The 16114-nt window shown below is 42.0% G+C and overlaps 1 protein-coding gene across 1 annotated transcript in view; it reads left to right on the top strand.

The window, feature by feature from the left end:
* Positions 1 to 16114, top strand: part of DRC11 (dynein regulatory complex subunit 11) — a 185543-nt gene that overhangs the window by 109198 nt on the left and 60231 nt on the right. The window contains exons 9-10 of the mRNA XM_090041693.1: positions 656 to 793; positions 10556 to 10631. Coding sequence (XP_089897819.1) covers positions 656 to 793; positions 10556 to 10631 — 214 coding nt within the window. The remainder of the gene's footprint in view (positions 1 to 655; positions 794 to 10555; positions 10632 to 16114) is intronic.

Genomic DNA, 16114 nt, shown 5'->3' with positions numbered 1-16114 from the left:
CCTCAGAAATCACCTCTCTTCTATTAAATATTGCCACAGCTGACATCAGTAAAAGCTCTCCAGCTGGTGCCCCCTCATATATATGGTGGGGCTATAGGTAGGCTATGCTTTCTGAAGGATTTGCTGGTTTGGAACCTGTTCTCCACCCTCCCTCCCCACACACACCTCCTCCTTACCCCCCTCAGTGGTCTGCCAAAACCCAGATTTGTTAGCTTTACACTACAAAGCATACCTTTTCTATTTCTTCTCTAGCACTATTACAGAGGGAGTGGGTCAAGGTGGATACCTTTATGGCCATCCTTTGCTGATTCTGTTTGTAATTTATGATTAGGTACTCAGAGCATGGGATGAACACTTCACAATTGCATTTTATTTATTTCAAATGAGCAAAAACCAGTCAATGTATATATACTCACTGACAGCCACTTACCCATACAGAACTTTGTGAAATATAGATCAACTAATGAAAAGCCCAGAAACATGAAACCGAAGGAAGGAAATATCAGGTCATAACCCTTTCTGAAAGTGAAAATTTATTTCAAGCAGTAAAAAGTATCCCCTGTTCTGATCCCTACATTTTATACATGTCTTCATTATACCTTGTATTTCTAACAACATGAGGATGGCCCTATGTGTTCTTTTGATTCTCTTCCAGGTTGCTGCTGAACTGGCTGCTAAAGAAGAAGAACTACAGAAAAAATCCAAAGACAAGGGAAAAAAGGGGAAAAAAGAAAAGGAGAAAAAGAAGAAAGGCAAAGAAAAAGGAAAAGAGAAAAAAGAAAAGAAGGTTAATGTAAGGCATTATGCAGTATAAGTTTGTTTAGTAATTTGTTAAAGCAGAGGTATCTCCAAACCTGTGTAATCTGCCTGTCACCATAAACTCTGTTCATTCACTGTAGACATGCCATCAGAGCTTCAGGCCCAGTTATAGAAGGGGAGGGAGTGGATGAGGTCCTCACACATATTACTGCAAGTAAGTGGTGACAGTGGAGACGGGGCTTTTGTTAGAACTTCCACAAGCAGAGCCTTAATTATAAGAGGAACGTACGTTTTTGGAGCTACATATATCTATCTCAGCGGCTGGATGACTTCTGGCTATAGAATGCTGATAAACAGAGAGTGTTACTCCAGGTGCAGAGATGGGGGAAAGACATTTAGAGACTTTTAACATGTTTTATAGCAGCATATGCTTTTCCCAGCCAACTTCCTGCCCAAGCTTTTCCATTTTAGCTTGTGGAGTACTTATGGCAAAGTTAGCTACTGCTACTACTTCTCGCAGAAAATGGAAATACCAGCATCCTGGCTGGGGGCAGATGCCTATACTGTGAAACAAGGAAATTATTTCCACATTGTCAGTCTGGTCTTCACACTTGCCCATATTTCTAACTAATTTTTTAGTCCAAGTTACTTAATGAAAACTGTGTGGGCACGTCTACACGTGCCTCTTAAGCAGGCGTAGCCTCAAATTGCCAGTTTTAAAGTGCAAATAGCTAAGTCACATTAGCACACGTGTAAACGCGCTAATGCACATTAACACTATGTGCAATGGATACACACTGTTAATGCACATTAGCGCATCTGCACATGTGCTAATGCAACTTAACTATTCATGCCTAAATTTAATGCACCTTAATGCACATTAGCATGTCCACAGGTCAGTGCATGCATAAATCACCTTAACACGGCTTAAGCAAAGTTGCATTAAGTTTAGGCAAATGTAAATACACATGTAGACACACCCTGTATTATGCAAAGTAAACCAATGTGTTGACACCCCCATAGATCAGGTTTACTTCTCTGCTAATAAAGCCGCCTAGAACCTATATTCCTCCAAAGGCTTGTACTTTTGGAGTTTGTTTTTCCATGGTTATTCTCTAAATTTTTTCAAGGTCAGACCCACAGAAGACGACACCTGATAAATGATACACTCATTAGAAGATTATGAAGTACCATAACAGTATTATCTTTATTAAAAACACTCTGAAATAGGAATTTTGGAGTTCTGCTGAAATGGCAACTTTTGTTTCTCATTAACTTTAAGGGTAAACAAAGTTCAAATGATTTCACTATTTTGCAAATACCATTAACCTTTAGTCTTTATGCTCATGATCACAGAGTGTCAGAAAGAAGGGAACCTCCTAGGGCCAAGGCATACCTCACCACACGCTCTTCATAACAGAAGTTAAATTTTAGCTCTGACTCCAAGATTCATAAAACAAAGTATTTTTTACAAGGCAATATCAAGCTGGCTGAAACTATACTAAGCAGCCAAGAACTACACAAAGAACTACACAAAGTGAAGCAAGAAAGTGTTAATCCATCTAATATAGAGATTATCATCAGATTCATCTGCTCACCTCTGTAACCTGTCTAGATCTAGTTGGATTCTGTCCCTTCCCTCCAGTGTGCCCACTTCTCTCCAGATCTTTGTGTCATCAGTGAATTTGGACAGTGTGTTTTCTACACCCACCTCCAAGTCACTGATAAAGATGTTAAATAGCATAGGCCCAAGGACCGAGCCCTGGGGAACTCCACTACCTATATCCCTCCAGGTCAAAAACAATCCATCCACATGTCGGTGCACAGGGTGTGACCATCGAGCCAATTTGCCACCCATTTGACTGTGTAGGCATCAATGCCACAGTCACTTAGTTTTTTAATGAGAATGGGGTGAGAAACAGTGTCAAAGGCCTTCTTGAAAGACAGGTAGAGGACATCCACCTCAACGCCCGCATCCAAGGACTTTGTGACCTGGTCGTAAAAGGAAACAAGGTTAGTGAGGCAGGATCTGCCTGCAGTGAACCCATGTTGGTTGCCCCTGAGCATTACCTCCCAAGCTGGGCCCCAGAAGATGTGCTCCTTAATAATTTTCTCAAAGGTCTTCCCAAGGACCAAGGTGAGACTAACTGGTCTATAGTTACCCAGGCCCTCCTTTCTCCCCTTCTTGTAAATGGGGACCACACTAGCCCTTTTCCAGTCCTCTGGGACCTGGCCAGAGCACCATGAGCACTCATACAGCCGTGCCAGGGTCCCTGCTATGACCTCTGCCAATTCCCTCAGTACCCTTGGGTGAAGAGCATCCAGACCTGCTGATTTAAAACACATCCAGCCCCTCCAGAAGTTCCCTAACTAGATCATCCCTGACCCTAGGCATGGCATCATGTCCCCTGAGCCTGTCCATAATCCTAGAGGAGGAGTTGTCTTGGTCCCTGCTCAGAAATATGGAGGCAAAGTAATTGTTGAAGAGATCAGCTTTTTCCTTTGCTGCAATCATCAGATTGCCAAGCCTGTCCTGTAGGGGCCCCACTTTACCTGGTGCCTTCTTCTTACTGCCTATGTATTTGAAAGAGGACTTTTCGTTATCCTTAATTCTGGTCGCCAGCCCTAGTGCCATCTCTGCCTTGGCCTTCCTAACCGCTTCACTGCAATCATGAGCAACAGAGGTGTAATCCTCCTTGGTGATAGCCCCTTGCTTTCACTGATTATATGCCACCTTTTTTGCCCTCAGGCCTTCCTGGATGCCTTTACTGAGCCAAGGGGGCTTTTTAGCACTCTTGCCCCCTTTGGTTCACGTTGGGACTGACTCCCTCTGAGCTCAGAGGATCGTCTCCTTAAGAAACAACCATTCGTCCTGGACTCCCATCTCATCCAAGTCCCCAATGTCTCTCTTACTAAACTCTTTAGCTCATTCAAGTCAGCACTCCTGAAGTCAAGGACTTACTGCTTGCTTTCACCACCCTGCGCCAGATAGTAAATTCCAGCAGACGATGGTCACTAACGCCTAGGTAGTCAAGCATCCGCAGGTCCCTCATCAGGTCATCACCTGTGGCAAGGACCAAGTCCAGCAAGCCATTTCATTTGGTGGGATTGTGTACCTCCTGGGTTAGGTGGAGGTCCTGTATGCAGCCTAAAAACCTTCGTGAGTGTTCAGACCTGGCTGACTGATCCTCCCAGCAGATGTCTGGGTAGTTTAGGTCACCCATCTAGGTGACAACCACATCCCTTGTCCTTACAGTCTCCATGAGCCAACCTGAAAATTCCAGGTCCAGCTCATTCCCCTGGTGAACTGGTCTGTAGTAGACACCCACCCTTTCCCCACGACTCCCTTGCATTCTAATCCAGAGCACCTTAGTTTGCCCCCCTTCTGAACCCATCCTGATCATCAAGAATGTGTACTGATCTTTAACACAGAGCACTATAACCCACCCCTCCTTTTTTCCCTACTCTAGCCTATCTATACAACCTATAGCCCTTGATGTCTACTGCCCAGTCATGGGTAGAATCCCACCAGATTTCTGCAAGCCCACCCAGGTCTGGGTTTTTGCTAGCTAGCAGGAGGGCGAGTTCTTCCTGCTTATTCCCCATAATTCTAGCATTTGTGTAGAGGCAATTGAGACCTTTTATGGGTGTTCATGCTGCCCTCTTGTTCCCAAGCTTGCCCAGGCACTTGTCACTTAACTGGGTTGTTCCTGATCAAGTCACCTGGCTTGACGTCTAAGTGTCCTCCTGCACCTCTGTATCCCCATCCTCCAAAGAACCTAGTTTAAACTTCACCATATGAGATCAGCCAACCTGGAAGGGAAGACACGCTTACCTTTCAGGGAGAAATGTATCCCATCCCACCCTAACATGTGTCCTGCACAGGTGTGTGGGTAGTGGCTGAAGAATCTGAAGCCCGCCCGGTAACACCACCTCCGAAGCTGCTGGTTGACCTCTCCAATGCAGGCCTCATGGTGCTGTCTGCTCACCAGAAGAACAGATGAGAAAACCACCTGTGTTCCCGTCTCCCTAAGTTTGGCCCCCAGAGCCTTGTACTCTCACATGACGTGGTCCGGACTACTCCTGGCCGAGTCATTAGTGCCCACATGGATGAGGATCAAGGAGTAATGATTAGAGGGCCAGATGTCAATAAAGTTATAATAGGTTATGAAGGATTCTAAAATTAGCTTGTACCACAACTTTTCAAGTCATTTTTCAAACCAGAATTTGTTTTAACTTGAAAGAAGCAGCACAACTACATTTTTTCCAAAGTCTTTTTGATTGATATGGAACAACAAATTACAAAGGTTAGCAGCTCAGTCTGCCTGGGTAGGAAACTGAGGTATGAAGGAATACTATCTTCATCACAGTCTTTGGCTCCTGAACATTATGAGGTCCCCTTCTTTCATCATGCAAGAACCAAGAGAATACAGTACTGGTGTCTGCACTTGACCCTAAGGACATACTTGTAGCATCTCCCTGCCAACCCTGGGACTGACACTAGGCCCAGGCGGACATAGACAGATTAGTTAAATGTGTGGATCAGAACCAGATGCTGTTCAACACTGAGAACTTTAAAGTGCTCCATCTGGGAAGGAATAATCTGCAACAAACTTACAGGCTCAGTGATGCTATGCTAGCTAGTACCACATCCAAAAGGGACCTTGGGGTCATAATTGACCATAAAATGAATATGAGCCACCAGTGTGATGCTACAGTTAGCAGAGGAAACAATACACTGGCATGCATCAACTGATGCATATCAAGCAAAACTAAGGAAATTATTCTCCTGCTCTACTCAGCATTGATGAGACTGCAGCTGGAGTACTACGTCCAGTTTTGTGCGCCACACTTCAAGAAGAATGTAGAGAAGCTTGAGAGAGTCCAGAGAAGAGCCGCTCATATGATTAGAGGCCTGAAGAGCAAGTCATACAAGGAAAGGCTGATAGATATGGGACTGTTCAGCCTAGAAGAGAAAAGACTTAGGGGGGATTTGGTGGCAGCTTACAAATATATCAGGGGAGAGCATCAGGGGCTAGGTGAACAACTATTCACCAAAGCGCTCCAGGGGAAAACCAGGAGCAACAGTCAAACACCCCCTGAAGAAGTTATAATGTATGCATTGTGTAATGTAATGCATTGTGTGCACTGAAAATGTGGTATGAGTGTGTGACAGAAGGGGAGCAACCTTGTGGAGTCCTGCTGACTGACCATGGACTACAAACCCCAGAGGCACCTGGAAGCAGGAAGAAGTGACAAAAAACCCAGAGCCCTGCTTCTGGACTGCAAATCCCAGAAACCTTGGGGAAGGGGGGATACCTCTAAGCCCTGGCTGGCAATAAGCCAGGGTGCCTGGGGGCCATGGTGCCTGCTGTGAGATGGACTGAAGGAGGGTGAAACCTCTGCACAGTGTAGGGGAGCCACAGACTGACTGCATATGATTCCTGACCTACAGACCTGCACAGAGCAACTCTGGACTAAAGACTGGTTCTTGGGGACAACTCCAGCGATGGGCATGGGACCTTATGTGCTGAATGCATGTACCCCAGTAGTACTGACCACTACCTATTTACTTGCCCTCTAAGTATATGTTGTTATACTTTGGTTGCCTATGTCCCTTTCTGTCAGCCTGTGACCTTAACCCCTAGGACACTCAATATAAGGTAAATCCCTCATTGGCTGTAGTGATTGTGTCTGACAATGCCGGGGTTTGTTACAAAGGTTTCAGACTGGACATAAGGAAAAACTTCTTCACGGTTCATATGACCAGACCCTGGAATAGACTTCCCAGTGTGGGAAGTCCTTCCCAGTGCTGCAGGCACCTACCTTGGAGATCAAAAGGAGACTGGACATACCTTGCTGGGGCTATATGCAGCAGCCCCCCAGCAGTCTGTCCTGCCCAGAGCAAGGGGGCTGGACCTGATGATCTCATGAAGTTCCTTCCAGCCCTAAACTTCTGTGAATACGTGAATCTGTGTAGAAAAACAAACAAAAATACCTACTTTTCCCCCAGTCCATATTCACTCAAGCTTGTTAGTTGGGCATAGTAAATATCTTAGAGCGGTCCCAAGTACATGCCCCAGTATCACTCTCAGTTGCTCCATGTCAGGCATGTTTACCAGTGTAAACTCAGGGCCAATCTAAGATGTCTATGCTGCCCAATAGCTCTGCTTGGTCATGCAAAGAGTAGGAGCAAATGGGCAGGTCTTAATTCTCAGCAGTGGTCCCAGGCTCATTAGAGAGGCAGTAGAGACATGCCCAAAGAGTTAAGAAGGACAGTCTCTCCTTCAGCCAGAAAATGTGAGCCAGCCTTTGGGCAGCTTGTTTGTAATATGTGCAACACCCCATCTTACCAAGCTTCTGCTCTCAGATACCTTTGCCTAAGTCAACCCAAATTACTTTTACAACTACAGAGCACTGCCACATTGCAACTTTCTACTCTGCCCATCCCTTCCATGCAGGCCATAATATTGTCCTAAGTGAAAAATTAGTTTAAAATTTATTGTAGCTCTTCAATCAAGGAAAGTTTAAAGAAATTAAAAATCGCATTAAACTGTTTTTTCTGAGGACTTCCTTTCTGCCACTCTTCCAAACTGCCCCAACCAAGATCCCCATTATGTCTACCTCCTGTTCCTCAGCCTATCTGAAAGAATCCTCTCTACTGTACATGCTGCAAAACAGGCTCCTTTTAGTACATCAGCTTTTAAAATCATCAGGAAAAAGTTCAGGAGAAAACATGATTAGATCCATTACCCGTCAGCAATACTCTGTCAGCGGCTCTCAAGGTACATGTGGTTCTTTAGCTTCTCACCTGCAGATTTTTTTTGTTAGTTGCATAACCTGCTAGGGGTGGTTATGGTGCTGTAAACCTTAGGATAGCACTGACTATTCATGAAGCTCTTCAGACAGTTTGGATTGTATGTCATCTTTCTAAACTAAATCTTAGCTTCAAAAATTGAGATGAAACTTGCTTTCCTATGAACTTAAACAACAAAACTGCCAAATCTTTTCTGCAATAAAACAATTCTTCTTTCGCTTCTCATCTTTCAGAGGATAAAGTGATACCAAAAAAAACACATCCCAATTTTCTCACAGTCTTAGTTCATTCTTAGAATAAAATTTTGAAGATTTGAAAGAAGAGATCAGTACAGAGCCCTGGGGGTTTTATGTCTTGTTATATACAGAACTCTGGGGGCTTTATAGCTCTCCTCTGCCACCCCAGCTGCTGTCAAGTAAATTCTAGGCCATTATATCAGGTGTTCTGTGGTTCATTGAAAAAGAACAAAGGGCACATTATTTCCTGGGCTACAGTACTGCAAAAAAACAGTGCTGAAGAGCAGTTGAGAAGTATTTTGAAAAGTTCTAACAGCAGGACCCTTATTAAAATAAGTGTAGGCTGTAAGTCATAGTGATGCAGTCAAAAAAAGCCTTGTTCAGAATTTCAGCTTAAGAAAACAAAGTTGTGATCCCAAAAGGAAATTTAAATATTCCTGAAGTCTGATAGTGATCTTTAGAAATGGGCATTTAAAATCAAAGTAACTTCATTTTCAGCTCTGTAAGGTGTTGATCTGATTTCCCATTGCGCATTAAGAAAGAAATAACAGAAACCTAGCCTTGTATAATCATTCTTTATAACTGTTTCATTCCTGTGAGTTTCCAAGACACATGTTTAACCATTTGGAACTATTTAAGATAGTAATGTGCTGTATACTGACCTGTTCATAAAACAAAATGAGCATAGTAATGATATTTTTAAATTTCTTCCCACCGTAGGATGGAGCCATCAAGGAAATTCACTATTAGAATCTCCTTATAGTAGCAGAAATCTACATTGAAATAAACCAGTGGAAAACAACTGAGATTCTCACAGTTTCTCTGTTTGTGGAAAGATTTGAGCACATTTAATTTTCAGCCAACTTACTCCCATATCTGTAGCCAAACTAAAATCTATATTGTTGGTTCAAGGTGCCTAACTACTGTTAACATTGATTTCTTAGTTATTCTATTATCTGAATGCAGATGGGTAAAAGGCATAATATTAATTGACTTCAGAAAAAAGAACCCTTTATCTTTCTATCACTGTAATAAAAATACTTACACTGTTAATATAGGTAAGGAAAGACTATCTAGGCCTACAGTCATTGTCACGTTTCTTTATATGCACAGTTACTTTGAACAAATCCATTTGAATATGTTACACCCTAATAGTTGAAATATTGTTTTCTTCAGAGTACAAAATCACTCAAACTATTCAAAATACCAGTAGCACTAGAAAAGGGCTGAATATTGCATACTCTGGGCTGAATATTGCATACTCTGGATCCTCAGATCTTAGGCTCTGTAGATGCTGGGAAGTCAATCAAAGCACCACAAAATTTAAGTTCCATCCTTGAATTCTCATGCTTGCATTGTTCTTCAGTACAGTTGCCCATGCTTTCAACTGTTTTTGTAAGATTATGCACTCACTGATCCTTTTCACCATACATCTTTTCTAAAAACTCTGACAAGGATCCTCTACTTTCCCCATGAGCAATGACTATTATGACAGTAAAACTACGGACAAAAGTAACTTTTAAGCATTTTAAATTAGGAGAGGTAGTTGCCACACAAGGGCATGCTCAGCTGTTATGATTTAAGTGTTAAGTGTTCAAGCATAATCCCATGTCAGTACCAGTTCACTAAAACTCTGCAACTTTAACCCTTAATGAAACAGAGTTAAAGTTTCAATGGCTTTGCTTCAGTTGTACTGCTACATTGCAATGGTCCATATTGCATGGTCTCATTTAATATTGCTGCAATTCTTGTATTTGTCTATACCCTTAAAATCTAACATGGCATATCTACACAAGATACTTACTGTGGAGTTGCCTAATTAGCTCCACAGTAAAGTCTGTCTACATGTGAGGCCCTGTTAGGCCACAGGAAATTAATTAACTCCACCACAGGTTAGTACTTGTAAATAGAAGTAGTACTATCCTTCAGCAGCATTCTTTAGTGCTCAGCAATGTATGTGTAGACACTGACAGGGCTGGCTGGGGCATGAGGGTGCTTCGTTGCAGGACTGCCTGCCAGCTAGCCCCACACTGGAGCACCATGTGCCCCAGCCAGCCCCTCCACAGCACGCTGAGCGGGGTCAGAGCAGCCCCAGGCTGGCAGGCTGATCCCCCAGGCTTCATGCTAGCCAGTGCTGCTCTGCCCGGGCTCAACATGCTGCAGTCCCAGGCCCACATGAAGATGTGGCTCCTGGGAGCAATAAACTTTGGTACAATATGCACCGGAGTTTATTTATTTGCATTAATATCACATGTAGATATACCCACAGAGTTGGTAAAAAAAAATTACAAAAGCAGTTGTTTTAATCCATTAGAAAATGCTGAGTAAATTAAAATAAAACATTTTTCAGGAGGATAATATTTTTGTTAAAATATGACAGGAAATCTAAAACTCAGATTGAGTTAACATTAGGTATTTTGAATGTTTTGTTTTGCAAAGATTCCAAGACTCCTGCTTTTCTGCCCAATTCAAGATTTAATGAAATGTCAAAGTCCGGGGGGGTTCTCAAGGGATAGGAAATCCAGTTTTTGTTTTGTTTTGTTTTGTTTTTTTACCAGCTCTAGTAATTAAGATAATTACAAAAATATTAGCCTGTAACAAGCTGGCCTCATCCAGTGATTTTGACCAAACAGGTTTTTAGTCATCACATCTGAATTAAAACTGTGCTTGACACCAGCTTTTTTTAATAAATACTTTATATTCAGTAATTAATTAAATAACATTCTATATTTTCTTTGTTCAGGAAGAAGAGGAAGGTTGGAAAATGGCTCCTAGTAATTTTCTTCCTATAATGGAAGAAGGAAACAACCAGTACAAAGGTCAGTAGAAAAAAGGAACATCATCATAGCTGAACTAGTCTTTCAACTGAACTTAGTCTGGATATGTAATATCAAAATAACCTAGATGCCCAAGTTTTAGAACATTACATGAGTTCAAATTTCAGACAAAGTAATGTTTTCAGAGGTGCCATGTGCACCTCTAACTTTTAACTTTTTGACAACAACAGAGCATCGTAAATAAATGACAAGATTCTAGTTTTGTCACCCAGGTCTTAGACTTTATTCATACAGTTGACAATAGGGAGAGTTGCTTATGTAATCATTTACTACATCAGCCCTTACTCTGTTAGTAGTCACAGAGGAACAAATGAGTCTAGTCGCACAGTAAAGTACAATTAATTGAGAGCTCGGGTGGCAGGCGTTGGCCCAAAGTATTTGTAGCACATCTGCAGGTAATTTGTTGTTGTTATTATGTCATAAAAAAATTCATCCATGTCTAAATACATTGTAATGATTAGGGGTTGACTCGATTTGCAATTTGCAGAAGCCACAAAATCAACTTAAAAAAAACAAACAAACCTAAAACTAAAATGTTATGTAATTTTTAAAAATTGAAACAGTTTTGTTTTTACAAAAATGTTTGTAAGATAGAGACCTACTGATTGTTTCATGGAAAAGGAATCCATTTTTTCTGTAAATGAACATAAAAAATGATAATTTTTATTCAAAAGTTTGACATTTTCCAGGATTCTTTCTACCATCTTCATGAACCTTCTTTGTCCCTGTCTCCCATCCAGTGGTCTGCAACACACACCCCAAACAGACAAATGAACAAGCCACTAAGCATCCCCAACAAAAGGGCCAAAGGGGGAAAAAGAAAGGAGTGGGTAAATGCAAAAGGTGACCTTTAGGCCCTAGGATAAGGTCTCGAAGGTTCAGATAAGCGCCAGTTAGAATAAGGATCTAACCTGGAAATGCCTGAGACCAAACTCATAATCAAAGTTCTTGAGTTTCCCTAGAAGTATCACCCCTTTCCATCCATATTTCCCTTATGAGACAGTTGGAATTTTAAAAAAAATCTTTTCTCCAGAACTCTGCAGTGCTACTGACTTGCTAAATTCCTCATCTGAAATTCTCCATTGTTCTCAAGAGGTATTATAATAACTGGCTTCAAGTTTCATGTCTGATGTGGGTAGGTCATGGGAAGAACAAGTTCACAACTAATTTCCAGCTTTATATCAGCCAACTTCTCCCTGACCTCTACATTACTAACAAGTGGAATTTCTCTTATATATTATAAAACAGAGTTGCTGTATGGCAAAGAATCAAAGAAGGAGTCTTAGCTCCATATTCTGCCATTGAGTGCACACATATGGTTCCCATTGAAATCAACAGGAGTTGTATATGCACTGTATACACACACATAAAAGGCAGAAGATACAGGTCTTTAACTTGTGAGGTATTTTTGCGCTTCCTGCCTAGCATGCTTAAGGCTAGTTTGTGTCTTCTCCCAGCATGGATTCAAAATAGAGGCAGAGGGATGGGCACAATCAGTGGCTCCTAATCTTGCTCCTCCTCTCTCCCTGGTAAGGAACAACGCATTAGTAGCATTACTGATGTCAGCCTCTACAGAAGGAAGCAAGGAGAAGGCAAGTCCTCCTTGAAGTCACTGCTGGTCAGGCTTCATGAAGCACCTTCACTGCCCCCTCTTAATGAGTGAGGGTGTTAAAACTGTGCTTCCATGGTCCCTAGCCTTCCATGGAGGCAATTAAAAACTTAAAAGCTAGCTTTTCAGCTCTCAGAAATTTTGCAAACTGATTGCTGACAGCTTCATTAATATGTGCTCATTTACAAAGTGTATAAAATTTGAATGGCAGGTTCCAATAGCACACTATTTTGGGGGTGCACACATCTTCAGGCATTTAAATAGTATTCTTAAGCATTTGCTCTAATGTATGTTGCTGAGAATAAGAGTAGTCTCTACGGATGTGGGTGGAGTGGGGGCAGAGTCCCAAATTTAACAGTTAGCCCTTGCAAAACATATCCATTTGTTATTTCTCCTGCTTGAGAGCTGATAGGGGGCAAGTTAATTATTAAAAGCTTAACTAAAAACAGATGTGTACGTGTTGCTATAAATTCTACATGTAGCCAAAGTATGTTATTTTTTAATCCTCCTTAAGAGGATACGTTTTCAGGGGCTCAAAATATGAAGTTTTATGAGTCTTGATAAATTATCAGATAAATTATGTGTCCACATTACACACTTGCTTATGTTTCCAGGAGCCTTTAACAATGAGCCTCTTTAGATCAAAGACTTTGCTAGGATATTTTGTGATAAGACTGGAACTGCAACTTAGGATTCAGTTTTAACTCAATTCTGTGCATTAATGTTTAGTCCAGCCCATCAAAACTGTTGAGCAGGCCCAAGTCAGTAACTGTAACTTCAGCCCATATGGCTAGCGGCAGACTTTATACATAAACAGACATAAGTGATCAGAACTCAGTTCAAATCTGTTCAAATCAACAGAACAAAAGTTCAGTGCACATAAACTGCTTCAAAATGGCCGAAACGAATTTAAGATAAACATGGATGGATGTAGTATCAGACTTAACTGATTTAGGTTAAATAGGTTTATTGAACTTCTGTCCCAGTTCCTCTCCAGTTTCAAGGTAACTCAGTCCCCCAGCGTCCCAAGATGCTTTGTACCTCCCCTGCAAACCACTCCACACCTTACAGTGTGGGGGGGTTAAACTTAGCCCAAGCTGTCTGCTTCAGCCCAGCAGGCAGGCATGTTGAATGCCCCCCAGATTCTAGCCTGAGCTACTGCAGGCATGTGGCTGCATTTCCAGACTCAAAAGTAAATGTCTATTCACTTGCTTAGCAGTTCAATCTACGCAGTTTAGACCAATCCACAAAGATTGAATAGATTCAGGCTTTTTGATTGTACTTAGCCCATATGTTATGTACATAACACCTTTTTCAACATCCTTGAAAAAGGAACAATACTCCCCAAAAGATTGAAAGAATAGCTCTGGTTCTGTGCATGGTCAACTTACATACATAAAGAGTCTGAAGTTTTCCACTTTTGCTCTGTTTGTTTTCTTTACTTATGCTTAAAACTATTTAATCCACTATTTAAGCCATGGTCTTGCACATATCTCTGCATTTCAGTGTTATTGGCTCCTATTTACTGCACGTTGCCTACCTCATTTGCAACTAGCCCTCAGTACATTTTACTACCTTACAAGGTAGGTAAGCAAAGAATACTTGCTCAGAATGCTATATGATTCTGGTTTGGATTAATATTACTCAAAAATATATTGTTTGTGTGTAAACTGCAGTTTTCCAAAGTCTCCAAATCGATTCAAGAACACTTTTTCACCAGCACATTCTAAGGCATCTTTCAAATTCAAGTTTTAATTTGTGGTTGCTCCCATCACAAAACTGTTCAGAACACATCCATATTTTTTTAGACTGGGAATTATTTTTGTTCTGTTATTTCATAAAAAAGCTAGATTGTAGTCTTTCAGAGTTACCATTGATATCCTCATTTGGCAGTGAATAAACTTAAACATTTTAAATCTAATAAACAAGCATTATTATGCATGACTGAGGACAAGGCTTTACAATGAGAACCTAAATTATAATTGTCACTACCATCCACTAGACATGTGTGAATAGTAGATTATTTTTATTTTGTGAACAAATCCCCCCCAAAAAATTCAATTCAGGGCAATCTGAAACAACACATGTCTAATTTTCATATTATTAAATCATTTTCTGTCCATTTTATATAGTTCAATTTCAAAGCAAAAAATTTAAAAAAAAAAAAACTTTAATAGTTTTAACTTTTCACAAGCTTTCAAGCAGCAAAAAGACTTTGGAATCTCAAAATTATTTGCCTATTTATAGCTGAAAATGGGAGGGAAAAATTCCAGAAAAGTCAATTTGTGGAATTTAACCCCCCCCCCACCCCCATTGCAATTTTTGTTGGTGAATTTAGTATTCACTGCCAAAATATCTCCAGCTCCACTTATAACACACATTTTATGTGTTTAGTCTAAAGAAAGTAACTCTGCCTGTCTACAGTGAGTGTAGTATCTGCATAATTCATATGTATGGCAGAGGCATTAGTTGTTCTTGAGAAGTTAGTATATACTATCAGACATATGCATTTGGCCCTCCATCACTGGCCCTCCCACAGCCCTGCTCCTTGGAGGCGGTGGCAGTGTAGAATGCTGGCAGAGGGGGATGGAGGGAATGACAGGGGTAACTTCCCCCCTGCCCCACCCTGTTCCTAGGAAGCAGCGGCGGCACAGGGTGGTGGGTGGTGGATGGCAGCACTCCGTCCCCATCACCCTCCCTCACCCCCCCGTCATTCTTAACAGGCAATTCACTAGTATTATAATAATGTTGTATGCCTCAGCTTCCCTAACTTGCTGGAACAGAGGGAGAGAAGGGCTTTATTCATAGGTTGTAGAGTCAGAAGGGACCACAATGGATCATCGTGTCCGACCCCCTGCCTCTGGCAGGAAAGAGGACCAAGGTCAGATGACCCCATCTAGGTGATGATCAAGCCTCCTCTTGAAGACCTCAAAGTTAGGTGATAGTACTACCTCTCTTGGAAGCTCATTCCAGATTCTGGCCACCCTTATTGTAAAAAATTTCTTCTTAATGTCTAACCTAAATATACTCTCCAGTAGTTTGCACCCTTTATTCCTAGTTTGTACCTCCCTGGGGCACTCTGGTAAATAGTGCATCACCAATTCCCTGTTATCCTCCCTTGATAAACTTATAGGCGGCTACAAGGTCTCCCCTCAGACATCTCTTGTGAAGGCTGAAGAGATCCAGATCTCTTACCTCCCCTCGTAGGGTCTTTCACGGAGGCCACTAATCATGCGCGTGGCCCTCCTCTGAACCCTCTCCAGATTCTCTGTGTCCCTCTTGAAGTGCAGCACCCAAAACTGGACACAGTACTCCAACTGCAGCCTGACCAATGCCGCATAGAGGGGAAGCATCACCCTCAAGGCTCTGTCCTGGGACCCATACTGTTCAACATCTTCATTAACGATGTGGACATTGGAGTCAGGAGTGGACTGGCCAAGTTCACTGATGACACCAAACTTTGGGGCAAAGCATCCACGCCAGAGGACAGGCGGGTGATCCAGGCTGACCTGGACAAGCTCAGCAAATGGGCAGATGAGAACCTCATGGTGTTTAACACCGAAAAATGCAAGGTTCTCCACCTTGGGAGGAAAAACCTGCAGCACCCTTATAGGCTCGGCAGTGCTACGTTGGATAGCACTACAGAAGAAAGAGACTTGGGGGTCATCATAGACCACAAGATGAACATGAGCCTGCAATGCGATGCTGCGGCTAGTAAAGCGACCAAAACGCTGGCTTGCATCCATAGATGCTTCTCGAGCAAATCCCGGGACGTCATTCTCCCCTTGTACTCGGCCTTGGTGAGGCCGCAGCTGGAGTACTGCGTCCAGTTTTGGGCTCCACAATTCAAAAAGGA

This window comes from Crocodylus siamensis, chromosome 4 (assembly GCF_052110815.1).
Source record: "Crocodylus siamensis isolate JL-2025a chromosome 4, ASM5211081v1, whole genome shotgun sequence".
In the NCBI taxonomy this organism is placed as follows: Eukaryota; Metazoa; Chordata; order Crocodylia; family Crocodylidae; genus Crocodylus; species Crocodylus siamensis.
The sequence above is the reverse complement of the archived record's forward strand: the minus strand, read 5'-3'. Positions and strand labels throughout refer to the sequence as shown.